Here is a 27,235-nt window from a genome sequence, read left to right as displayed (position 1 = left end):
ATCATGCCCACCCTCCTAGAAGTTTTCAGTCCTTAGCTTCTAAAATAGTGCAGTGATACAATGAAGTGTGATGTATTTCATGCAGTTTAAAGCAGTGATTTACTTTTAGAAAGTGAAAAGCTGGGGTTTAATGCTGTACCTTTCAGTTGATTCTAAGTAAGCAGCAGAAGTTGTACATACAATATCCTTTACTTCACTGTTTTCTTTATTACTTAAAATTCTTTATATTGGGTTCATTACTAAGGGAATTAAAACACACAATCTTTAATGTATATACCCTGCTTTTTGAGGGAGAAGAATATTTGCTTCAGCTGTTCATCTGTAAAATGTGGATAAGTGATGTTAAAGGCTTATTTGCAACAAGGGATTTAAGTGGAAAGGCTATTATAATAACTGCTGCAATCTACATGTCTTGCTGAATTTCTAAGCAAGAGCATATTTTTCTAGAACAGAATATCTGCACAATGCAGTCACTTCAAACATGGTAACTATATCAAGATATTTACTGTGGGATACTTGTTCCTGAGTATCTCTTCTAGTTGCCTGTGTAGAAAAGAACCTCCCTCCACGCATATCCAGAAAGTGTCTGACAGAAGATTGTCTGCATACCTCTTCCAAACCTTAAGCTTCTGCTTAGGTGCAGGAACACCATTCTTTTTATGAAAATTCTTACATGGTAGCTATTTAACCCTAACATATTGATATTTATCTATTTTACTGAGGAGTGTGGGTTTTTTTCTGTCTGGGAAAAATAATAGCTGTAAAGGTACAAGTTATTGCACTTTGTTGGCATAATTACTGTGATTGTCAGCTACATTCTGATTGCTTGTTTTCTCTTACTGGCATGATTATCAAAGACAGAAGTGCTGGGAGTTTTGGGTTCCCACATGGCTTGAAGAACCAGAAATTTAAAAACATCTTCTCGTTGACAGGTAATCTGAATATACTTGATAGGCAGTCATTAGAGAATAAAGCTGGGATTTACAGTCTCATTTTGTAGGCTCTCTATTCAACAGCATTATGTTAACAAAAGTCCTGTTGACAGAATATGAGTATGTTGAAAATGAAGGACTGTGAGCCCAAAGTGAGACATAAAGCAGTTGTGAGCTTCAAAAGTTTTCATCTGCTCTCTGGCAAGCTCTTTTATGCTGATCAACTTCCCACCTATTCAGAATTCAGGTCTTCAATGTGGAGCACAAACAAAAAAGGCTTCTCATCGTAATGAACTGTGGGGGTTTTGCTGTGCCTCACAAGGGAGCTGGTTAAACATTAATAAACTATTTTCATTAGTGACCTAAGCTACTGTCTGAAAAATACTCAAAGGTTTAATGGTGTAAAATCACACTGACATCATGGTTTCACTTCATTTTCTGTTTTCTGCTGACAGCTGTTTATCTGAAGATTTTCAAAGCCTTTTTTTTTCTTTAACAGTTGAATCTGATTTTCTATTTAGTAAATGCTACTTTTCTCAGAAAAACACTCTTCAAAGGTTTATATCTGAGTTCAGTTTCCCTCTGGTATGTGAACCCAGAGGAACCAGGAACCATTCAAAGGAAGCTTATGTAGGATCGTTTTCCTCCACTCACCATTCCTGTCTGATATTGGTGCAGATCTGTCTGTTGATAAAGATGGCTGTCTAATGAGATTTCCTTCTGCCTGTCTTCTCAAGAAATTAGTAAATTTTTAACATTTGAATGTTACTGAGAAAGGAAGATAGAGATTCCATTGCCTGAACTTGTGACAGTGGTAATCATGGTAATTGTAGGCTCTGGTTATTTTTCTCAATTTGAGTTTAATGTTTTGATTTAGACTGATTCTGAAAGACACTTGGTCTGTTCTCTCAGTGATGCTGTGAGGCACAGACATCACTCATTCTGATTCAGGACATCCATGTGCTGTCTCTGTTGTTCACTTGGTAAAAATGTGCCTGTTATTCAAGGCAAGTAATTTTATTTCCTTATGCTTTTATACCTCCTTTGTTTATTTAGATTCTTATCTTTGCTAAGTGAGGAACTGTATTTCATTCTATATTTTATATTGTGCCCAGCACAATGAGGTATCAATCTTCCTTGTGTCTTTTGGTATGACTATAATTCAAATAATGAAAAATAATCCTCTTTTTCTTTAAGCATCTTGCAGATAAATGGCATTTTCATCAGCTGAGAATTCAGAGAAGCTTCATGAGTACCTTACTTCTGTTGTAAATGAACAGTTTGATTTATCTTATTTTAATGTAGGTGATTTATACATTTAGGACTGCAAAATCCTGAAAAACTTTGGAACTCGGAAACCATCTTTGCCAGTGGTTTTTTGGTGGCCTTAGCACAGAGGATCACTGAATCCATTCAAAGACATGTTTCTGAGTTTAATGTCAGATTTCCTCTGAAGACAGCAAGCATATTATATTACTGTGCTTAACCAGAGACCATAGTATGGCTTCATGTACTGTTTCAGGATTATGGTGATTCATGATTGATGCAATCCAGGTGAAAATACCCTGTATAAGGACCACCTTTGTTATCCTTTTCCTCTTTTCTTATATATGTTGTTTGCATTGAATACACCTCTGTTCAAAAAAATGTGGACTCCAAAAAAGATATTTGAGATAAATAACAGATGAAATAAAAACTGGAAAGGTAATCTCAGCAAAATATAAACTGTAATCCTGAGCAAAATGAGTTCTTGGGCTCTAGGAGGAGTTTTGTGTACCTGTTATGAATTTTTTAGAGGAATTTAATTCACAAAAAAAGCCTTTTTTTTTGCTGATGGTGAGTTTAATAGAACAGCAGAAGTCTCCAGAAGTTTTGTCAAATGATTTAGCAACATGTAAAGGTAAGAGAAGAGAGGCAAGGTGCACATAATACAAAGGAGGTGAGAGAAGTGCGTATTAGAATCTATGCTCCATAAAAATTATGTCTGGCAGAGGCGGGCCATTTCTTACTAACTTCGCCTCTACAACAAACATGTAAGATATGCTCTGATGTTGGTATACCAAACTTTTCTTACATTGTTTTAATGCTTCTTTGGCTTTTCTGTAATTTACTTTAGTAATCTAGATGCCGCTCAAGGAGATTTCCATGTACAAGGTGGTTAGGAACCCTTGAGCTGACACTAAGAGACTTGGCAACCTTCACATTTTCCAGCTTCTTTCTATGCCTTTTCTTTCCCTTGTGGCTTATCTGGCATGCAGTGTTTCATAGTCCAAAACATGCTAAAAACACCTCCCACAAACTTCTACTTAATCAAGCTGTACGTAAATAGTGCTCTGATTTTCCTTGTGGAATTTACATCTTAATTAATTATGTTTAAAGTGTGTAATGTTTTGAGAACAAACACCTTTGTCTGTTTCCTGACTTGTGTTTAATTTCTTCACATTTCAGGTTATGTTTGGTATATTAGTTTTTCTCTACCATGACATTAAACACAATGGAGAAAAGATATAAAAAAAAAAAAAAAGGCAAGACCTTGCTAATTCCAGTACCTGCTTGAATCAGTATGCACATCAGATCCAGTCTAATTTATCAAGCGAAGCTCCTACCTCTACTCTTTTCATGGCAGTTTAGATTTTTTTGTAGTTCTTTTCTTTTAACCATGGATGTAGACAAGCTGAAGTAGATACTCAGTGAGAAAGCAAGAACCAATGAAGCTACTATGAAATAGTCATAAATAGCCTTCTTTTATTATGTATTTGGTATTTTCATTCTTTCCAGAGGATAAAAGATATTAGGAATGTGTGTGTGTGCCAACCTTAAAGTACTTCAAGCTTGGTACTGTTCAGTATTGCAACAGGAGATCCTTCAGTAAGGGTGGAATGTGTGTACATAGATAAATATATTTAATAACACAGTGAGCTAGAAAACTACCTCATACTTTCACTATCTTTTACAAACCAAATGTTGTTGTTGTTATTATCAGCATCATCTGATACAGTGACATAACAATTCCAGGAAAAATAAAAAAACAAAACAAAAAACATAACATTTATTTTTTGTTTTTAGAACAAGCAACTGAAACCTTTGGGGAGGTAGGAAGGCTCTGCAAATGCTTAAATTGAAACTTCTATTCTACAGCACTTGTAAGGAGACTTTTTCTGAACCAAGGAGTAGTGAAGAACTTTTTTTTTTTTTATTACAAACAGTTAAAAATCCTACCATAAGAAATTATTTCAAATATCTTTGTTTTGATACCACAGGGATTGGTACTAAGGGGTTTATTGTTTGTTTTGGTGGGATTTTTATGTGTAGATCGGTTTAGGTACAAAGATTCATTAATGGGAAAACCTAAAGACAGGAATCAAAGAAAAAGAATGAGAATACTCAGTACTAAACCTTCTAATTCCAGAGCTGAAACTGGGGAGTTAGTTTCTGATTTCAGTTCTGTAGGAGCTCTATGGTGTAACCTTGATTTGAAATAGGAAGTAAGAAAGCATATAATTTTTGACATTTTGGAGAATATTATATGTTTTCATAGAATTTCTGGTTTAGAATAAATTCAGGGCTTACTATGGGATGGGTGTTGTTAAGGGTCTTTCTATTTGATGGAAATATCAGATTTTCCATCTCTGAAATACATTTCCTGAGGACTGCAGTTGCACTCCTTGCTGTACTGAAGATGATGCATTTCATTTGAGAAGATAACTGACAAGCTGTCAAGCTTATTTTGGCAGAAAATTTAACATTCAACCTCAATGGTTTCAATTGCAGAAGTAGTTTGCAGATTACAATGGTGAAAAGGGAAATAAAATGAAATGTTAATGTAAACTCCCTTTCAGCTATTATCGTTGCTTCTAGTAAAATACATTTGCACAAAGGGAGATGAACACAGGAACCAGCTTAATTTTCAGTTGATCAGAAGTGTAGACATTTTTATTTCAATACATAGGTATTAATACAAAAAATATACGTTTTCTGAATGCCCAAACATTAGGCCAGATTAACTGGCCTAAAACCACTTCCTCATGAAATTACTGGTAGCTATGGCTGTTAATTATGGCTTCTTTTAAACATTTCCTTACCGTTAAAAAAATTGATCCGTGAACCTGTCATAAGAGTAAGCATCTTGACACTGTATTTTTCTTGGGTTTGGCTGCTGCATGTAGCCTGCTCCCTGGATAATCAGACAGACATGCTTCAGCTGCTGGTTTCCAGTTGTTGCAATAATGTGCTAACATGCTGGTCCCCTGAAACAGCCTACTTATTAACTGTGATGCCCAAATGCCATCTGGAGTGTTATTCAGACATCTATAATTATTCTGTCTAGTTCTGTTTGATTGCTTTGTTCTACTATGCATGCTCTTTATTCCTTTTCATTTTTTTCTTTCTTTTTCTTTTTTATTTAGCATGGAATCATTTCATCTTTTCATACAGCAGTACTGCTAACTCATCTATAAATTTCCTTTACGGAAAGGTGAATGTTCAAATTTCTAGAACTAGTTCTAGGAAGCAAACTGCAGAATCTCACTGTCTTCAAGTTAAAATGGAAAGAAATAGCATAAAAATCACTTTGACAGTAGCTAGTAATCATAGAGGACTGAATTCTTTTCTTCCTGTTTTTGTCCACTTACATAGTACATAATGAATGTAAAAAAAAAAAATCCAACTCTTATGACAATGAGTTGCACTCTCAGTGTAAATGGAAATGACTTAAGGGTGTAGGTCAGTACAGGATGTGTCCCTGAAGCAATCAAGTGGAAATGGACCTGTAAATATTCAAAGTAATTTTTTATCTGTTTCTATCATCACTGCTCATACTAGTATGTGAGATCACTCTTTCAATCTTTCTAAAATCACAAAGAATTCATTAAATTATTTTATTTGGGTATTAAACATGTTTTCTAGGTATTTGCTTTGGCTTTTCAATATGTAATGCTCATTGGCTGCAAACAGCTAGAACAAGTGGGAAGCTGAAAATAGAAAATAATATGAAAGAGAAGTTGCATGGCAATAAATGTGAAAGATGTTATGTGCCATGTAAGTTAAGCAGAAAAATTAAAATATGCTTCCCCTAGGTGTTTTCTACATTATTATATCTTGTTGAAATATCTCGGTGTAGGATTTCATGACACAATTGTCCCTGCATCACTTGCTGGCTGCTGCTAAGCTGAAAGCATCCAGAGCTTTCTCCAAGCAGTTGTTAGCTCTTCCTTTTTCTGTCTAGTTTTATGAGATTAGAAAATAGCTCTTATTTTATGGTAGAAAAGGGATCAGAGAGAGTTAAAGATTCTAATATGATCACTGCCGTGTGCCAGCCTAGGCCAAAGAAATATGTATGAAGGATGAGGGGTTAATAAATGGGCAGGAGATTAATAAATAGTCAGTATTTAATTTCAGTTTCTTGAGCTCGGTGAATTGAACTTGTATTCCCAGTGCAGCGATTTGTGGACAGTAGCCCCATCTAGGGGTATGTCTGAAGATTTGTGCTGTCTGGAGGCTCCCTTAATGGGGGAAGGGAGACTTTGGGAAATACCCAGATTCAGTCTGAGATACAGTTTCAGAACAGAAGCAAGTACAAGCAAAGCATGATGTCTTTGTTAGTAGGATGTGGTAGAAAAAGCTGCTTAAAGCAAGAATTTGAAACATCAAGAGGAATTCTAAACTTGCAAATATTGCAGTTCTGTGGTCCCATGGCACAATCAAAAGTAGCTAGTGAGACCGGTGTTCTGCCTTGCCAGCACCCAGCGGGTGATCTGCAGCAACAGGGAAAACAAGCAATTCACACTTTGGGTTATCAGCAAGGCAGAAGCAAGAAAGCAGAGCAGGGTGTTTGTAAAAAGCCAGCCGTTTCTCTGCAAAATGCAAGAGGGTATCTTCTGCTTTTTAAGTATCTTCCTTAGTATTAATTTTAAGTTTTAGCTGTTCCCTTTAGCTCAGCTCATGTAGGGGCCTATGGTGAGAAGAACACAAGACCTGAGCTATCACTTAGGCTAGATAACCTCATTTCCTTTGTGAAAATGGTTTTACAGAGGAAGGCTGAGGTCACAGGCAGGACTGTATGGAAAAGCTTGCATTAATGCCATATAAATAGTGCCTGATGTGGAGAGAGGAGCTTTTTTGCTTGTAGTCCCTTAACTTTCATGAGCTGCTTTACTCACATTTTTCTTATTGTTGTTGCTGTTTTTTCTTGCCTTTTTTCTATAAAAAATGCTTTGTGTGAAAATGCGTCTTTGGAGCTGAAAATATATACACAGCAAGGCAGTTAGAAAACAGTCTGTCGTGTTATTGAGTTGACCTTGTTGCCTTCTTTTTTATTCCATCCTTTTTTTTTTTCCTGAAATAAAATTATTTGAACAAGATAACCTCTTTGTATCTTTATAGAAGAATGTGACCTGCTCAGTCAGTTGCCTTTGTAGGGCTTTCTTAGCTTGGGGAGAGAGAAAAGGAAAAATGACTGTGTGTAAGACTCTAGATTTAAGGTCAGCTATTCCAGCTGATGAATTTAACAGAACATTTCCTCTCTCCACATTACCCCCCCCCCCCCCCCCCCCCCCCTCCTTGATCAAGTGAACCTGAGTAGAAGGAATAACCATATTCGGGCTTCAGTGTGACTGCATAAATGAGCCTGTATGTGCAACTGGAATGAACAGCTGAGGATTGGCAAAGCTCCAAAGACCCTAAATCAAAAATCAGAGAGAGAGACATAGAGGCTGGCATGAATACTGTATTCAGATACAAGATATTGGACAAATATTTGCACAGTTGTGTCACTGTGGGATATTTATGATAAAATAATCCCATTTAGCTATCCCACCCTAATAACTTTGCACAAGTTGTAATAACACAAACACTTGACTAAACTTTATATATATATATATTTTTTTTTTTTTTAGAAAAAGATATTGTCTCAGTACAGCAGAAAATTTCTAGGGCCTTTTGAAATAATAAGCATATTTTCCACATTAACACACAGAAAATATACTGCTGTATAGGAAAGCCAAAGTCCAAGCAAGTCTTCTTTCACCCATTAGTATTAGTAATAAAACTTCTGAGCTGTGTTGCTGGTTTTATGTGCACGTGTGCAGTGTGGCAGCCCATGTATGCATTTTCCACTGTGCTGGGGTTTACATCACTGTCGTATTAGTCTAAGCAGAATAGAGCAGATTGTTTATTTTGGTTTAGCTCTGCTTCAGGCTGTAACATCAGATGTAGCTCCTATAGTGACAAATTCCAATTGCAGTATCACAGATTAAACAAGGGTACAGAGGAGCCCTGCAAGCAGTTTTGTTTCTCATGGGAGGGAAAGGATACTGTGCTTGCTAAAATTAGTATATACGATGCCAACATGAACAAAATAAAACAATCTCCTCCCATAACTTTCTTCTGTTTAACCAGTATGTTGTCTAGAATCCCTCATGCACACTGTTCAGTTTGGGATTGCAGTCTGATTCCACCTTCTGTATGCTTCTTTTTTATGTCTGAGTTTTACTATGAGCTCAGGTTCATCAGTGCAGGCCTTCTGAGATTTTTTGCCTGACTTTCAGCATTGGGGTGGACCACTCTTCAGTTTGGAAGAGATGATCCTTGAATATTAACCAGTTTCTTGGACCCCTCTTCCCTCCAGGGCCTTATGCCACGGGACTCTTGCAAGCAGGTCCTTGAAGAGGACGAAGTCTGCTCTACTGAAGTCCAGGGTTATAATCTTGTGGTTTGCTCTGCTTCCTTCTCTCAGGGTCCAGAATTCCATCATCTCATAGGCACTGCTGCCAAGGCTGCCTTCAGCCCTTACATCTCCAAAAGCCCCTGATTTCAGAACATCTCATAGCTTTTCTACCCCTTTGGTCAAGAAGTTACACATTCATACATTTCACTTAGCAACCATATATTGCACTGCACATGGTTGGTCTTCAGGTTGATTAAGTATAGTCTCTATTATGGAGCATTATGGAGAGCCTTCGAAGAACATTTGAAGGCACTTTCTTCCCTGAAACAGGCACATTAGCTTCATCTTAGCTAGACTTTTCAGAAATATCCATCACAGACAGCGATAATGACATTTTATAATAAGAAAGCTATCCAAATAACTGTAACAAATACCAAAAGAAAAATAAATAACATGGTTTAAATGGCTAGGGATTCATTTATCAAACTTATCAAGTGGCTTGTTTGCTCAATTTGAAGACAAGGATTTTTATAATAGGCCTCCTTTTGTTTTATCTTTGAAATATGCACTGCTGTTACCTGTAACCACCAACTTTTAAGGTTTTGGTCTCTTTAAGACTGTTCCATTAACTTTATTTATTGAAGTGACATTTTTACTGCAATTTCCCCATTGTTCTGATTATGACCCATTATCGAAGAAATACTGCAAAGAGTTACAAGTATCTGGTTTTCCACAAAATTTTGTTCTTCCACTTTTTTTTACAGTTGACCAGTTTTACTGTCCTCAGCGTATAGTCAGTTCTGATTAATGCAGGACTAAGCAAGATTAAAATTAGGCCCCATCCTCTGAGTACAGATAAGAATCTTGACAAGGTTGCTGAAGCTCTTCACCTTTCAAGGTACAAAACAAATGCCTCCATACAATTAACAGCATGTGCAGGATTGGGAAGAGCATGTGTGGCTTTTAAAGAACAACAGCTCTTTAAAAGCATGCATTTAAAGCATAATAAACCCTATCATCCAGCTATTCGGTGAATGAAAGGTCTTCATATAACTTCTCAAATATTGAACATTAAAAGATCAAAAGCTTCTTGGTAGTTAATTGAATGTAAAATTAAGATGTGAGTAATGCTAAGAAAAAATCCTTTGGCAATGTACAATGTGCTGTGTTTTTCATAAATTAATCTATAGCTGTTACCTCTGTTTCTAGAAACTGGAGTTTGTACAGTAAATATAGAATGCAGACTTAGGCTAACGGGAAAAATGTCATGTAGCATCACTTTCATGGGAGGGTCATCTCTTTCCTTGCACTAGATTCCTAGCCCCACTGGAACCCAGGGTGGCTACACCAGCCTTGATATGGAAACGATAACTGTAGGTTGAACTAGAGGCATCTTGAATAAGGCATCTTGAGGCCAGAGAGAGGAAAAACAGTAGTAGGGAATTAATTCTGGAGCAAAGGAGCTGCTGCAGGGAGTGCTCTGTTTATTTAAATGATGGAAGAACTAGCTGCTGAAAGTGGTGTATCTGTTAATGGACGATGAAGGAAGATACATTTTAAAAGAAAATAGCTACAAATATATGAAATAAGCTACTGAGCTGTTTTTTTTTAGCTCTCTGGGATGTCTCTGTAAAGTAGAATAGGCAGTTGTACAGACATAGAAAGAGAAGACAGAGCTGTATCTGGGGGCATTAAAATAAAATTCCTCATGCTTTATTTATATATATGTATAATTGTGGAATGTATATATATATATAATTGTGTAGTTCATGATTATGTATTTTCATGCCTCTCTCTGTTACAAATAGTTGATGTTAAGAAAATCAGAATGCCTCAGCAGAGGTCAGAGATATTTTTTCAGTTGTCAGCTGACATGTCAAGGTGGTTTTTTTAGCTGTTATGTTCACAAAGTGCAGGACACAGATATTTCTACACTTCTGTCACTTCATGTTTAACTTTAAAAGGAATATGTGAAGCAGAATTGGAAGATATATAAGCAGCTGACATGTCATACGCACTTGGAAATGTGTCCTGAATACTAACAGTGTTGCTTCTAATCCGATAAACTTCACCCCTTGTAACAAGGCTGTCTGTAGCGAGGCCAACCCTCAAATAAAAAGGTCCTTTGCGCAAGTACACTGAAACCCTGTGTAGACACTGTTTATAAAACCTGAGTGGCTGCATTGTAAACTCAGCACATGTAATGTGGTGATTCAGAGCTCCAGGAGACTGCTAGCTTCCTGATGGCACATGACAATCACACTTTGCCAAAGCAGGTTGGGGTTCAAGGGCCGCTGTCTTCTATAGCTTGTGTTTAGAAGCAGAAGGCAAACCTGATGAATCACGCATGGCTGAACAGGTCAATGTCAGGTTAGCTAATGTAAGAGAGAATGGGAAGCATAACTGGTATGTTGTACAAGTGGGAAATGTGAGAGCCGGTTTAGATAAGAATTGGCCTGAACTTTCTTTGGAGGATCTATCATGCTCACGGGGTTGGTAGTTTCTGGAAGAATTTTGAACTGAATCCAGACACTTGGATTGTTGAGTATTTCTAATAGCTGTCATTTCAAGGGTTACATTGTTTTGGTTTGTTTTTTTTTTTTCTTTTTCCTTCCCAGTCTGTGCATTGCCAAGGGATGATTATGAAATTGCCACAAAGGAGGAATGAGGCAGACAGCTCCAGTACCTATGCAGCCAAAGATGTAACTGTTGGAAAGCCCAGCGTAGGTAGTAGCTTGAGCCATCATTAAAATGGTGCCTTATTGCACTTCCAGCTTTAATTAGGCTGATGAACTTTGTTCTCCGTGATTCTGAGTGCTAAATCAGGTCAGGTAGAGCATAGCACTGAGGCATACTGGCCTTAGCCAGTCCTTCAAATTCCTGAATAAGTGATGAACAAGGTGGAAAGCTTCTATTTTGACAGAAAAGGACATTCTAGTTAAGCTTTTATCTGATTTATTTCAGAACTGAACTTTCTGTCTTCTTCCACTTAAAAATACAAAGATGTCCAATGAATGCTAAAGCAGAATGTTTTCCAGGTAAAATTAAGCAGGTGTACAGATGCCAACAAATTTTCTGTGTACGCTGCTGCACAATTAGATTTTTTCGATGTCATTTAAACACCTGATCTGCCCCTGTCAGTTTCAGATGATATTATTTTTCACATTGAATTATATCTTTGTATTTATTCAAAAAAGTGTAAGTCTAAACTTTCGTTAGCTCAAGTCAGTGACAATTTAGCTGTTGATTATAATGAAAACAGAAGAACCAGACCTAGGAAAGAAGTGCAAGTCTTAACTTTTCTGTTAGCCATTTTGGGAACTTCCCCGTCAGTGACCTGTGTGCGTTTTTGTTGCTGTAATATTAGTTACTACTTTGCAGACTTCAGCCAAATGCATTTCTGTAGTATCTTCAGAGAAGCAACACTAGATTCCTATCAGCTTCAGTCATTGCTTTCATGCTAATCAAAGTGTGCGCTGTGTCCATCTGTATAGAAATGAGTGGGGCTGAGCACAATACAGCACTCTTTCTCTTGAAGAAATAATTAATCCCTTGCATGAACTACTTTCAAAGACATGAAATGACATTGAGAGCAGGATGTATGACTTCAGACAAGTTTGTACTCCTAGTAGCCCTACTTGTTAATGTAATTTGTACAGCTGCATTTTCTATGAGCCCTCCATTTCTCATCACTGAATTTCAAGGCTCTCTTCATCATTGCCAGAGAAGTTTCTGTCTTCATGAGACTAGAATTTGGCAGAGAAATCATATATATATTCTAGAAAACAGATGGATTAGAAATATTTGAAAATTAGATATCAATCATCTATTGACATTTTATTTCTGAGTATTGTTACATGTGAACTTGATAGCAGTGTAATTGAGTAATGTTTTACATGATTCATTATGAGCTTAGATTTTTTTGTAACAGAATAAAGAAGTGAGACTCCCTAATTTAAAAACATTTTTTTCACATAGCATTTCTCAAGGTTTTCTACTTGAAGATAGTGCGGTGCAGAGATTTGAGGCAGGGAATCTGCATTTCTCTGTTCCTTCTTTTTTCCCCTTATTTTATCTGATAGTATCTGTAGACTGCAATCTAGTTGATGCACTTTTCTCTTGATTACTAACATCCTAAAAAAAGTTTATTTCTTTACCATGCACAATCTTAATCCCAGAGGTTATTTCTACATAGCATCTAAATTAAAAACCAAAATCCGATCAAGCCATTCCCCTGTATCCTGGTTTGTTGTTTTCTGGTTGTGGTTTGTTGCTAGTTCAGGGTTTTTTTCTTATGAAAGAAAGTAGGTGCATTTCAGTAGGTCCTGTCTTTTTTTTAAAAAACACGAACTTAAACCCTTATGAGTGTAAAAACTTCAAGTAAAACTTTAGAGTAAATTTTAAGGCTAAAAAAATGTAGTCCAGAGTACTGTTTTCTTATATAATTTTTCAGATGATTAGAAAAAAGTACAATAGTTTGAATGTTTCACTGAGAAGAAAGAGATTGATGAGTGATCTAATTTCCAATGATTATTAGTAAATACCATTTAAAATAAGATAGCATTGCCATTTATTTCAGGTGCTGTTCTGTGATTTGAAACAGAAAATGAAGTAGCTTCAGATAGATTTCTTTTGAGAAATGTTTGTTGTTTTGTCTTACATTTTTAATTAAGTGATGCTCACTTGTTCATTTTATCAATATGTTTTGAGTAATGATGTATCTCTCTTTGTTCCCTGAACAAAACAAGGAGCAGAAAGCGGTTTGTCACAGAGTCCAAATGTGTTCCTTGGACACCTTTCAGTGGTGTACAGATTCTTAGGGCTAAACCAGCTTTTGGACTCCTGTACAAATACATTATCTTTGCCATTGTAATGGAAGAAATCCACCATTTGTAATGAAAGATTTGTCTATTATAGTTTATGCCTTAATCAGCCTGTGAATGAATGTAGGCAGACCATGAAATGAAGTAGTGATGATATCCATGATGATTGCAAGACATCAAGATATTCTGTCACATGTTAAATGTGTTTGAGTATGTTAAAAATGTTGTATTGCTTCTTTTCCATTCTGTTTTCTTGTTCTTTTTACACCTCCTTTTTTTCCTGATAGCTAGACTGTAATGCAGACCCTAGGTCATATGCAGTAAGTATGGCATGTTGACAGATGTGTCAAAAGGAAATTGAAGGCAGAGGAAACCTTAGTAAATGCCTGTTAATATTTCTAAATTTGTTTAGAATTAGTTTTTATGGATCAAGTTTCTACCTATATCCTGTCCTCCCTACTGAGACCAGGTTACTACTTCTAACAGAGAGTGTAACAGAGGAGTATGATAAATCTCACATGTGCCTATTTATTGTTTTTCACTCTTCTCTTTGCATCATTTGAGTATCAAGATCTGGAATTGAACGGTCCTACAAAGCCAGAAAGTTATATTTGGATGAATGTCAGTCTTCTTAGGTGTTGCACAGATTATTAGGTCAGGTGGATAAATGGGAAAAGATTTTTCCTGAACATTTCTCTGCAAAGAACAGTAAATTATCTGAGTTCTGATATATCCTGTAATTCCTTGAAAGAACAGACACAAAGAGGACAAGCCAGCCTCTAAGCAGGCGGTACAAAATGTACAAAATGAAAATGTACACTGAGATTAAACAGGAAATAGGCACATAAAATTATTTGCGCTTCCAGAATCTTCTTCTGAGTTGAGTTTAATCTCTAGAAATTAAAAAATCTTGAATTTTGTGCAAAATTTTGTTTTGGTTTAGGTTTTTTTTCTCAATTAAAAATTCAGAATTGATACTTCTCAAACCTTGTAATAATGCCTGTTTTTTACCTGTGTGGTTTTTTCTTTTTTTGGGGGGGGTTCTTATTGGAAAGTTGGTTCCATTTACTCTTTTGTGCAATTAATGGAAGTTGATATGTAGGGATAAAGACGGAGAAGGCAAATGAAATTTAAGCATAGAGCTGTATGGGTGCTGGGCATTTAAATTCCACACTTGTGGCAAGGGCCATAGAAAGATCAGAAAAAAAGAAAAATCACAATATGAATATCTTATGATAGTTTTTGTAAGCAGTATAGAAAAATAGCATAACCAAGGCATTCTCACTGTTAGAACAATTTTCTGGTGGACATTGTAAACCATTTCCTTTAGACTAATAAGGGGAATTAACTGCTTTGTACACTTAAAAAGTCAAAATGCATTCAGTAAGATTTGCTAGCCCAAAGCGTGTTCTTCTTCCCTTTGACTGGAGGTGCTGATGTAGAAAGTGTTCTCAGATAACTGCATCTTGACATTTATGGTAAGGTATTTGCCTTGAGGAAGAAAGGGTAAATGTTATCTGTAAATTATGATGATAATAAGTTGGAAAAGGGGGGTTTCTATAAAGAAATAAAACAGTAACTTGAGGGTGTTTTTGTTTCTAAGATAAAAATAATATTTTTGGTTGAGACTGAAGAGTCATTTAATGGGAAGCACCCTCAAGCTATTGTTTGGATGAACATATAAACTGAATATTCATATTTGACAAGGAAGATGAGGAAAACCATAAAACAAGGTGGTAAAAGATAATTCTCTAGGAGAAAATAGAAGTGACACAGCTGGTGTATCTCCTTCTCCTCTTGCATCTTTCCTTTTTCTTCCTCTTCCCTCCCCTTCTCTACCTTATCTTGTTTTCCAGTCATCTGTTCTTCTATACATGTTAAGAAACACATTCTAAAGGGATAACTGAAGTTTACACAGTGAAAGATGCTGTGTCCAACAGTCATAGTCCCTCCTGGAGCCCCAGGGAACAAAGAGGATAATGTGACAGCATCCGTTAAGATGATACCCAATATTTTTTTCCACTTTTGTCTTTTCAGGGATTTCAGCATCCACAAGAAATCTGAAAGATGTCATGATTCTGTCTTGTCTTTTGTGTTGGGAAACTTTTCTTCTGTGCAGTGTGTTTACATACAGGGTAATTTTCACAGGCAGTCTTAAAAGGTTTGGTTTGTAAATGGAGGAGTGAATCTAAAATCAAGAAAGAGAATAATTCAGTAAGTTTCGGGGTTAAGAGAAGTGTCCCAGAATAAAGCTCTTCTACTGTAAATTTGTACTATTAAACTCTCTTAGTTTTTAAAGCAGGGTGGCCACATGCAGCTTACTGTTGCCTGTTGGAGACAGCACATGGTAAACCCTGGACTGTGCCCAGAAGCTGTTTGGGACTAGCAATTTGGCAAGCTTAAAACCATGCTGGGACCCATTTTAACAATTTAAGAACATAGACAACTGAATCCCAGTGGCATAAAAACATTTGCTGACAAATTTAATTTTACTAACATAGATGTAGGGACTAAGACTAAATAAAGTTTAAGTCCTTGAAAGAAATCAATGGGATCCTCAGCAACCAGTCAGGGAAATAAGAGGTCAGTAGGGTGCAAAGGCATTTTGGCTTCATTCATTTTTAATTACTGAAGAATTGCATGGTAGTGCTTGTGCAGATGCAATTAGACCTTCCTCCTCCTGTTGTGATATCACATCATTCTCCCAACTTCATTGGTTACCTCGCTAATGGTTTTGGGTTTTGGGGGTTTTATGGTTTTGGTTTCCTTTTCTGAAAACCAAACTAGGCTGACTTCTTACTGCATGTCTCTAGTATGTATAAGTTGAGTATCTCTAAACAGTAAATTAGGAGCCTGTGAAAGGGAGGCTCTGGGCAAAATGGAGTGTGTGGCTGGTGTGGACTGCCCATAATAGCAGTTTTGCCTGTGATGCTGAAGGCGGGGTGCTGCCTCAGGGGAGAGGAAAGTCTGCTGTGAGCCAACTGAAATCCATGGGAGGGTGAAAGAAGTATTTGCCACCTTTTGGTGACAAAGGCTTTAGTAGATCACTGCATGCTAAAGAGCCAGTATTGATGGATCCATTCACAGTAAGCTGGTGCTCAGCAAGCTATAAAGGTTCTGAGTTAACATTTATGGAGGCTGCTCTGCTGTGTTCTTACTGATAATTACAGTCTTATTGCTGGTGTTCTACTGAGTGCAGTTATATATGTGTGGAAAAAAAAGCATGAGCCCTATGCCAGGGCAATCCTTGAGCTCCCAGAGGATTGCAGGGAGGAATAGAGTGGACCAATATCCAAGGACCAGTAAGCACTGAAGAGTCACATCCATGCAAAGTCCTCCACGCTCTATGAAAAACAAAGACTTTCCACACTTAGGTTGGTCCTATTAGTTGTTCTTGTATTTCCACTGTCAACTGGCATTGGGGCTTGGGTTAGGACAATTTAATGAGCTGCTTCATTTGTCATCATTTCTTTCCATTACTGAGGTCTTTCCTTTTCTCTCCAATGGAGCATTACATTGGTTTTAAAAGCACAGATGAAGGGAAAGGAGCAGGTTCTTCTGATCTCCTTTCAAAGCATGACTGATTTATCAGTTATTTGCTGTGCAGAGGAGTGCTGTAGACAGCTAATCTGATAGATTACAGGAAAAGTTTCTTCTCCAGCCTAATTACTGGCCATTCCTGAATATCATAGGATTCAGCTGTTAGTGCCAACAGTAGTTATTCTGTCTGAAGATGGAGCTCAGACAAGGCATGTCTGAGCAAGCAGGCATAGCACATATTTAATGCTGGGTGCTCATATGAATGTACCAGTACATGTGACATTGAATTCCTTTGCCTGTGTTGTCAGGAGGCAGATGCTGTTGCCTGGCACAGTGATCACAGATCTTACAGGCAATAATGTGTGTCACTTCCACAGCACGAAAAAAAGCCATTAACAATAGAGTTAACAGGAGCGCTGGTGAAAAGAGCACTTGCCATGATGAGTGCTAATTTAAAGTGTGCCTCTTCTTCCCTCTTATAGTCTGGTTTATTACTGTAAGGCTGTTCCTGGGTTCTGGCCTCACGGTGCTGCTTTCCAATAGAAATAAGAAACATGAAAGCACATTTTAGAGGAAAACATGTAACATAATACAGGAGAAAGTAGGTCAGTTTTCACTTGCCAATGCCCCTTTAAGTTAACAGCTGTGGGTCAGAATACATTTTTTATACAGAAGAGCAGCCAGAAAAGGTAAGCTCGCACAGTGATGTCTCATGCTGTTCATAACCTTCACCTTATGACCTTTGATGTGCTGTGTGGCAAGTGATCAAAGACACAAAACCGAATTTGTTTTGGTTGTTTTAGTGGATTTAATGTGTCAGTTTTCTGAGAATACTGTATTTATATAATACTGGGGTTTTTTTAATTGGCACAGTCTGTAAAGATTTATTTTCATCCCTTAGGGAAGGGAAGGCAGGAATGTACTTACTGTGTGTTCCTAAAAGTCCTTGAAATACGGGTTCTTGATTGCAAACTAGTAACTGTGAGATTTCTTAGTACTTTATCATTATTTCTTTTTTATTGTAAAGTCTAGATACCCATTTCACATACCTACCCTTGTCTAAACAATTAGAGGTCTGCATTCTTATTTGCAGGTTGTCTGCAATTGCTAGGTCACTGTTTCTAAAACCCTTAATAGCGTATTGCTCATTAAAAGGCAGGATTTGTTACTATGCTTTCCTTCAAACAGCCTCAATTCTAAAAGAGAAATCCCTGTGATTTTTTTTCTGTGCTTTCTATATTTATATTTTATATAATTAGTAGCATCTTTCTAATGGAATTTAATCTGCTCTATACTGGAGGTACTTGGAAGTATTTTCATGATAAGAAAACCATGCACTTAAAGCATCATAAATGGGCAATTCTTTCAGTAGTTTTGCATAAGACTGTGGACTGTACACATTAGACAGGAAAACCACATGTGCCACCAGCTTTGTATGAATTAGAACACTTCCTGTAACAGCTCTATGAGGAGGATGTAATAGATGAATAATTTGGGTAATTAGGCATTGTAACTTTGTTCTGGTGAATGGGTAGAGCCAAAACTGCTTGAATGCTGCTTAAGGAATGGCACAGAAATTTGTTTATAAATGAAATTATTTCATGGTACTTGGAGAGCCTTTTGAAGTACAGGAAGACTGCCAACATGGAAAAATGTATTAGAAATGCAGAAGTGTGTTATGATAAATATAGCACTCCTAGGTGGGGTTAAAGGCTGTGATATAGCTGTGTCCATTCAGATTTATTTACTGCACAGAAATGAATCTCAAATGGCTGTTTTTGCTGCGCTGACTGTAATCCCAGCAAGGCAGCCTTATAGACATCTGCTAAGGGTTTTTTATTATTATTTGGTTAAGATTTTGAGATTGAGGTGAGAAAAATCCAACTGTCACCTAGAAATGACCCCGAGGGGGTTTCACAGATTTGTCCAACATGTTTCTCACAGATTTCTACAGGCTTAGAGGTATTCTTTGCTCTGAAGTGCTTCAGGCTGTGGCAACTCACATTTGCTAAAAAATAATGGATTGATATACGTGGTGTGCTGTTTAACCTTTACTCAGTAAAGCTTTTTTTCAAAATAAGAAGGATAAAGACCAAGCAAGGGACAAGTAGCCCGCATTTTTCTTCAGCAGGCATTGAAAGATACATCAGTTAATCCACTGTTATGTCTGCATATAATTCCTTATGCTAAGTAGCCCCTCACGTTCATAGCCACTGGGCTTAGTCGCAGCATGTTGATAACTGTCATGAGATTTATTTCACAGTGGGCTTTTTATCTAAACAAGATCAAGTCTTTGTATGTTTATTTAGTTAGTATACTGTTGTAGTCTGGGAATTGTCTGCAGTGTGATGCTTCTCAGGAAAAAGAAGAGTGTGTAGACCATATAGCACTTCCAGCTATGCTGCTGTTGTGCCACACAGATATCTGACAGCAATAACATGAAGGAGAAACATTTTAGATTCTCCTTTCTTTCTCATTTAAGTAAATGCATGCTGATAAAATGCTGACGAAAAGAAATCAGAGCACAGGAGCAACTTATTATGGGAATTCTCTGTGATGCGTTGTAATGTTGGATTTTCAATTTTTAAAGGTGGTTACATTCGTAATTGGTGAATAAAAAGGACCAATTTATCCCTTGCTGTGAGAAACATTTTTCTTATATATTATTCTCATGAAGCCTCTAATTCAGCCAAATGTATTATGTAAATGGAACCTATGAAATACTTTCTAAAATATATACCAGACTTACATTACTAGACTGTTATGTTAGATTGAGCAAGGGCCCTTGTTACATTATATGGCAAATTTTTTGATTTTCATAATACTCCTTTCTAAAATAAATTGTGTTTGGTGCAGGCAAGTCTTCTATTAATAACTCTTGGGGTTATCCTAAATGGGTACTTACTAGTTTCATCCAGGCGTTATGAATGTAATCTACCTCTTTGTCTTTACTGATCTTAGGGACCAAACTTCTGTATCACTTTTAAGCTAGAAGTACTTTCTTTTGATACAAAATCTGAAAATGCTGAAATACAGTGACTGTTCCAATGCGAAATGTGTTTGAATAAATCTGCATTGCATACAGATTGAGTTTCTCAAAGCCTTACGCTACAGATACTGTGGGTTGCAAAATTAGCAGACAATATAATAGCTGTGAAAGGTTAAGCTGATTTTTTGTGACAGAGTCAGAACCTAGAGTTATAGCTAGTTCGTGTGCATTGCTTGCAAGTTTGGTAGTGTTAAAAGATAGCACATTTGAAGATTAATGTTGTTCCTAAAAATGCACTTTAAGTGTACAGGTATATAGCTGTGCTTTTTCTGGACTATAGACAATAATAGAATGGTTAGTGTTGAAAAGGGACCTTAAGATCATGTAGTTCCAACCCCTCTGCCAATGGGCAGGGATGCCTCACCATGCACCGTATGACCCAAGGCTCTATCCAACCTGGCCTGAAACACTGCCAGAGATGGAGCATTTATTTTAAAACAGTTGTAATATATTAAGAAGCAAAAATATTTGTCACAAAATAATTTACTTTAGTAACTGACAGTAGCAACTCATGGGCATAATGAAGTGCTGTCAGTCTTGGTTTCCTACAATTTAGGTGGAAGTGTTGATAATGCCATTTTTATTTCTGGACTGGTTTTTTTTTTTAAGACTTTCAGCTTCTGATGGTTTTCTGTTGTGGATCTGTTCTTATACGTAAGATATGTTTTGTCTTTGAAGTGAAAGTAAAAGCATTGTGAATTAAGATCCCTTGAGCTTCCCATTAAATTAAAAAGGATACTCAGATACTGAAGAATAAAAATGGGCAGTTAACCCTAAGAATGATGTATCCATTAAAGTTATATGAAATTTTGATTATATCTGCATTTCAGAAAGAAATATTTGGGTTGTTTTGGTTAAGGTTTCATTCATCTGGTGAGCCCTGGGGACTTTTGCCCCAAAGGACAAGATAACTTTTCCTCCAGTTCTCTATAATGATTCTGGGACCACCCAGAGCTAAAATGACATAGGTCAGCTTCTCATTTTGCCTAACAGCTGTCTTTTAAAAATTATTATTTGTTACATTCAGAACAGCAAGTGGGTAACGAATAAGGATTACTAATGGGGAGGTTTTATTTAATTCAGTTTCTAATCTGCTTTATTCAACAAAATCCTTAAAACACAGAAATTGTATTTTTGGAGATACCAACACACTGCCATGAATTCTATAGTATTTGCAGCTCTAAAGCGTATTTTCATGGGAGATTAAATGCATATATACGGTATCTGAAATTATTATCGATTACATTTTGCAGTTGTATTCTTACATTGAGGGCTTGTTGATTTACTATTTCAGTGGGTTTTCAAAACATCGTCTAGCAGGATTTATAGAAGCTAAAGGAGTATTGTTAACTCTAATGTTTTTATCACAAGTCCTACTGTATTTGTTATTGTATTTTAATACCTGTCTCACGGAGTACCATGAATATGTGAGAATTTGTCCTTTTGCTTTTAAAAATAATTATTTTTCTTCCTAGTTACTAAAAATGTTAACATGTAACGCATTTGTTTGTTTGCCCACAGACAAATAAAAGAAGTTCAGCATTTTTCTCAGTTTATACATGTCTCAATTTTTCCAGTTTTGGTACTCAAGGTTGATAATACTCTTCAAAAAGGAGAGATAAGCAAGCAGTATAGTATAACAGAGCACAAACAGTGCTTTATTAAAGCGTTCATAGTCGTTGTTTCAGAATTAACAGTTAAGGTACACCCATCAGTAATCAGCAGAAGTTATCTTGTATTAGAGCAAACCCATCAGGTGTTCCTGCAGTGCAGACTGCCATGAAGGCACATTTCACCTGTATGTAATATTTCCTAAACTACTCATTTTTTCTTTCACCTCCAGTGTCCTAGTCCTGAGCAGAATACTGGGAGGTGGTGCCTCTCCTGGATGTGGCCAGTTTTTGGATTTGATCCCATCCTTATTCATCATTTTAATTGGATTTTGTTTGGTTTTGGTTTTATTGTTTGTTTGTTTTTTTTTTTTAACAGGAGCCCTGTGCTTGTGTTCCAGTGTGTGCATCGCCATGTCATCTGCCTAGACTGTTTCCACTTGTATTGTGTGACTATGCTGAATGACCGCCAGTTCATCCATGACCCGGAGCTTGGCTATACTCTCCCTTGTGTAGGTATGTTTAAACTAATTTTTTTTTTTGGTTTTTAATTAATGTGATTTTGATTTCAGGTCAATATTTATTTATTTTTTTATCACCTATTAGTTTTTAATATATCTGTGGAACAATACTGTTTTCATATGACTTGTTTAATTTCATGGAGAAAATATTTGAATATCGAAGTCTTTCGTCCTAGACATGTGAAGTGCAGAATTAACTGGATTCCAAAGGGCATTTCTTTTAAAAGCAGATGCATATTTTCTATACATTAGAATTTTATAATCACGAAGTGCTAGCAGATGATAGCATTACACTCTGGTTAAAAAATATCACCTTGACCTCCACATTTCCACTTTCAAATTAAGTAAAGTGTTAGCTTTCTTGGCCTGTCTTCAAGTACTAATAAAAAAAGGACTCCAATAGGAATTTCAAATAGCCTTCCTGTTGATGAAGTTATTGCTACTAATTGTCAGCTTGAATGTCATTGAATGAAATGAGATCTACCATCTTCTTTATGGTAGATTATCTGTTCTACCTGAGTAGGAGATGGTTTAACTTAACAAAATAAAGTTTTACACTGAACCTGAAGATATGTTTTGAGAACTGATTCCATTGCAAATTCTCAAAAATTTTGCTGTGGACAAATGTATTTGAATTTATTTTTCCTGTTGCTATATTTGAACATGTGCTTATATGTTTCTCACAAGTACTGTATAATTTTCCAGCATATTAGAAACTGAATAGAAAACAGATTTGCCTGGTTACATGAATGGCTAGATAAGTTACTAGACAGGAGAAAAAAAGAGAAAATTTCTTAGGAGAGTGGCATTTACTTACTGTGAGAACGTGTTAAGGATATTGAAAGAACAGTAGTAAAAACCAGTTAAACTCACTTGGTTTTAATTGCTTCAGGAGCAATGTAACAATGGTCATCACCTTTCACTTGAATTGCTGTTTATGTGCTGTCTCTCCGGGTCTCATTTTACTTACACCCCAACAGTTTGCTCTGCTACTGCATTTACACACTAATCTCATACTGCACGAAACACTTTATAACCTTGTGTAAGAAATTTTGTCATAAAGAACCTGACAGGAACCTAACCCTAACCCTAACCTAACCCTAACCCTAACGTTTATACCCAGTTCTCTCTCCTTGACCTTGACATTACTGTAGTACTGTGTGTACTGTGTGGCAGTCTGTACGCTGAGCCTCCCTCCTTGCTTCTCCAAAAGTTAATCCATTTTCTGCTCCCACACAAATTAATCAGCTACTTGAGATGGATTCATCCTTTTTTCCCCCTCTTTTTTTTTATCTGTTCTCTTCCTCTTTTCTTTTTAGCTCCCTGAGTAGTTGTTCCAGTGGTGCGGCAAGCAACTCATCTTTCTCCTTTCTTGTGAGCCTCCTTGCTGCCATGGCTAGCATCATAGTTTCCTCCAGTTTAGGCTGTTATGTTAAACTAATGACTCTTACACAACTTCTCTCTGTAAACCCATTGCTAGTTGTGCTCCACAAAACTTGTATTAGGACTTTTGTATGTATTTTACAACTCTAATTAACTCTACTTCTGTTCTGAAGTTTTGTCTGTGTTTTTTTTTTTCCTCAAAGAATAGACTAAGAAGTTTGCAAAAGTTTTTAGCCCTGCCTGGTGGTAGCAGGTTAATTTTTTTCTCTGCTCTATGTGTTGAACACTATGGGAATTGAGCAGCAGAAACAGAGTAGGTATGGGATGAGGGGAAGATGGAGTGAGATGCTCAGAGATGCGATTTCAGTCTTTGCATGGTGAGAAAGACATTTGCTTGGCCTGAGAAAGTAATATTGTAAAGGATGCGCAAAGATGAACGGTACTTCTGCTGTTCAAGTGAGATAGTGTTCAGCTGTGGGAATGAAAAAGCAGCTGCTGCTGTGAATCTAGCCTTAGCTGTGTTATACTTTAAGTGTTAAAATAGCTAAATATGGAAGTTCTAAAAGTTTCAGGACTCCCCAAATCAGAAAGTTGTTTTTAAAATACTATACATTAAGGTAGTACTAATAGCAGTAGTAGTAATAATAATAATACTATGACTGATACATTTTCTCTCTGATCTCCTGTTAGTAAGAAAGTTTCTTAGAAAAATTTCTGCAGAGGTGCTGTCCTGTGCCAGTGGAGGCCATAGTTTAAGTCTGGCACAGTGTAGTGCCCTGCTGTGCAGTACAGTTTCTAGAGCTAAAGCTGAATTGTAATGCTGAAGGGAAGGAAATATAGTTGTGTCAGTATAGCACATATTATGGGCCCTTTGACACTTCTGGTAGGCTGATGAGGACTGACAAGGTAAATACTACTTTGAGATCTGTGCTGGTGTCTCTGCACAGTGGTGTGTGGTGCTGTCTAGGCATATGTGCTTGCTCAGAGCCAATCTGATTATCTTTAAGAAGTATTGACATTATACTGTGATGGCATGCTTTGTGTTGGAGAGATTCTCAGTCACAATGTATGAGTATTCAGCAGTTTTAAATAATATTCCATCTAAACCTAAAATTGATTTCCACCTCCATCAGTTTGCTGTGTTATCAGTTCTGTATCAAAAAAGGCATTTGTAAGCATTACCTTCCAGAGTGCTTTGCAGGATGAAGAATTTAAGCAGTGCTGTTATAACTTTGGTGATTCATTTCTGCAGCTATGTTCTGGTATGCAAGAAAATTGGTTGTTTCTAGAATTAGGTTACATTGGAGTTAGGAACCAATAACTGTTCTCTGTTCTTTGTTTTTTGAGAAAGTTATGAGTCTGAGGTCGCATCAGACCTGTGAAGAAGAGTAATGCATGAGTTGCCAACCCCTTCTTTCTTACTGTTCAGCTGCAGAGGATTTAAGCCTGCTTCATAGCTATGGATCTAGTGGCTTTCCTCAGCAATGTGTTCAATTGAGAAACATTTTAATGGTATCCTGTTATTTTCTTATTCACTTATCTTGGCATTCCTACTGAATAGTATAAGATAGCATTTTTTGCAGTCTGCAGTTTGCAATCTTAATTTTTGCAACTACACTTTCAGGTTTGCATTTGCATGTGAGGATGGTAAAGCACTGTTGACACAACTTTTTCTAATTGCCTTAGTTGAAGCCTAAAATGAATTCCCTTGACAAGAATGAACATCATGGGACATGCTGAGAAAAGACTTCTCTTTCTTACTGTGTCAATGTTGGTTTAATACATGTTATCTCTGACAGAGCATGACTCAGAGCAAAAGGTATTAGACCTGAGCTTTGTAGAAAGGTTAGATGTTGATTTGAGCCTGCTTCTAAAAGGAATACAAAACAAAGTTGTATTTACTGTAATGAGATTCATGTCATGGTAGGTGACCATGTTACACAGACAGATCAAAACAGTCTATATTTTTACGTGTATTTTTAAACATCACGGACTAATACTGAAATAGCATTTATGGTGTCTTGAATAGAAAATTCTAATACTCTGACTTTGGACTTTGTAAAAATTATTTTACTTTTCCATTTTTAGGTAAGAGCAGATTTCCTTAAAAATTACCCCATTTCTTCAAGGCATATGTTCGCACATTGCCCTAGAACTGTACAGGAGGGTTTGGTTTTGTAAGTAAGTCTATTTAAATTGTTTGCACTTCCAATTAGTTCCTTTCATTCTTGTGTTTTTCAAAAATAGATATCACATAATGAACATAGCCTGAAGTTTCTGTTAACATTTGACTCACTGTTCCTGATTTTTATCAAGGGAATGTACCAACATAGCAAGTTTTTAATATCTTTTATTGGATCAATCTAGAGGTGAAAGCACCACACACAACAGAATAAAAATAAGCAGCAGCTGCTACAGCAAAGGGTCACAGTGACAGACAAGATCAGCATTATCATCACATGTGTATGATAACTTGAGCTGGAAAGGATCTAGGGATTTCAGATAAACAATGCTTCTCAAGTAGGTTCAGTTTCGTGCTTCCTGGCACAGATATAGCAGAAGATAAATTTTTTTTTTACTGCGTTCAGGTATTTTGTATGGTTATATCCTCGCTTTTCTTTGATTTCTATTATGTGGCCTAGTTAAGCAGGAGATAATACATGCTTAGAAGAAGGCTATCATCTCAGCTGATGAGCTGTGATATATCACCTTGATAATTCCATAGGTTCACTTTGTTCCAACGCAAAATGTGTCATTGCTGTAATTTTTAGAAGAAGAACATTAATTCCTTAGTGCTTAGCTGCTAATGCTGCCAGGCAGCGGTACTCCAGCTGAGAACAGCCAGCGTTGAGAACTGCGGTTCTGAGCATGATAACTGGTGCATTGATAGGATTAGCTGTTCAGAGTAGTGTAACAGAAGCCCCAAGATTCAAGCCCATTGTATCAGCTCCAAGCAAGGACTTATAGATAGGAGCTGGCTGGATTTCATTGGTCATTAAAATAAAAAAGCAAACGTTACAGATTTTACTCCCTCTGCCCTTGCTAAATGGCAGCAAAAATCTATCCCATCTCTCTGTATGGTGTCTTGTACTAATGAGGCTTCATGCATAGAAATTTCCATGAGTGGTGACCTCCAAGTATCTTTGAAATAATTAATAAGGTGCTTAGAGGGATAGATTTGCATATGCATGAAAGATCATTTATGGTTATTTAGTTACTGTGCAGAGCAAAGAATCTCATAACATTACCTCAAAGCAGGAATTGTATACAAATATTAAATGTATTAGCCCGTTTAAACACATGCTGTTCTTATGAACACCATTTCATTTTTAAAATAACATTACAGCATTATAGGTCTTGGTCCCCAGGGTAAAATAAACTTCCACAGATCTTTGGTAGAAGAAAAGGTGGTGAGGCCAAGGAAAGGCAAGGTTTTACACTGCTGTAGGCACTTTGCAAAATGTCTTTGCATCACTTTATTTCTTAGTAATCATATGCATGATGTATTTTAAAGGAATCCAGATAAAAGATGTGGTTCTCCTGATGACTGCAAAACCCTGTTGTGTCTGGAAGTAATCTGATTTTACCACACAGATATATAAATAAATAAGTGAAGTTACCACCAGTTTGTGTATAGAACTGCTAATAAAAAGGACTAAAGCTTTAAAGAATAATAAATTGCCTTGAGAGCCGTGTTCCATTGAAAGAAAGCTT

At 36.7% G+C, this 27,235-nt stretch overlaps 1 protein-coding gene across 1 annotated transcript in view; it reads left to right on the top strand.

Annotated features, from left to right (window-relative positions):
- The window catches only part of PRKN (parkin RBR E3 ubiquitin protein ligase), a 491,539-nt gene that overhangs the window by 177,543 nt on the left and 286,761 nt on the right, over window positions 1–27,235 (top strand). The window contains exon 6 of the mRNA XM_031049876.2: window positions 21,997–22,133. Coding sequence (XP_030905736.2) covers window positions 21,997–22,133 — 137 coding nt within the window. The remainder of the gene's footprint in view (window positions 1–21,996; window positions 22,134–27,235) is intronic.

The sequence above is a fragment of the Melopsittacus undulatus genome, chromosome 3 (genome assembly GCF_012275295.1).
Source record: "Melopsittacus undulatus isolate bMelUnd1 chromosome 3, bMelUnd1.mat.Z, whole genome shotgun sequence".
In the NCBI taxonomy this organism is placed as follows: domain Eukaryota; kingdom Metazoa; phylum Chordata; class Aves; order Psittaciformes; family Psittaculidae; genus Melopsittacus; species Melopsittacus undulatus.
The sequence above is the reverse complement of the archived record's forward strand: the minus strand, read 5'-3'. Positions and strand labels throughout refer to the sequence as shown.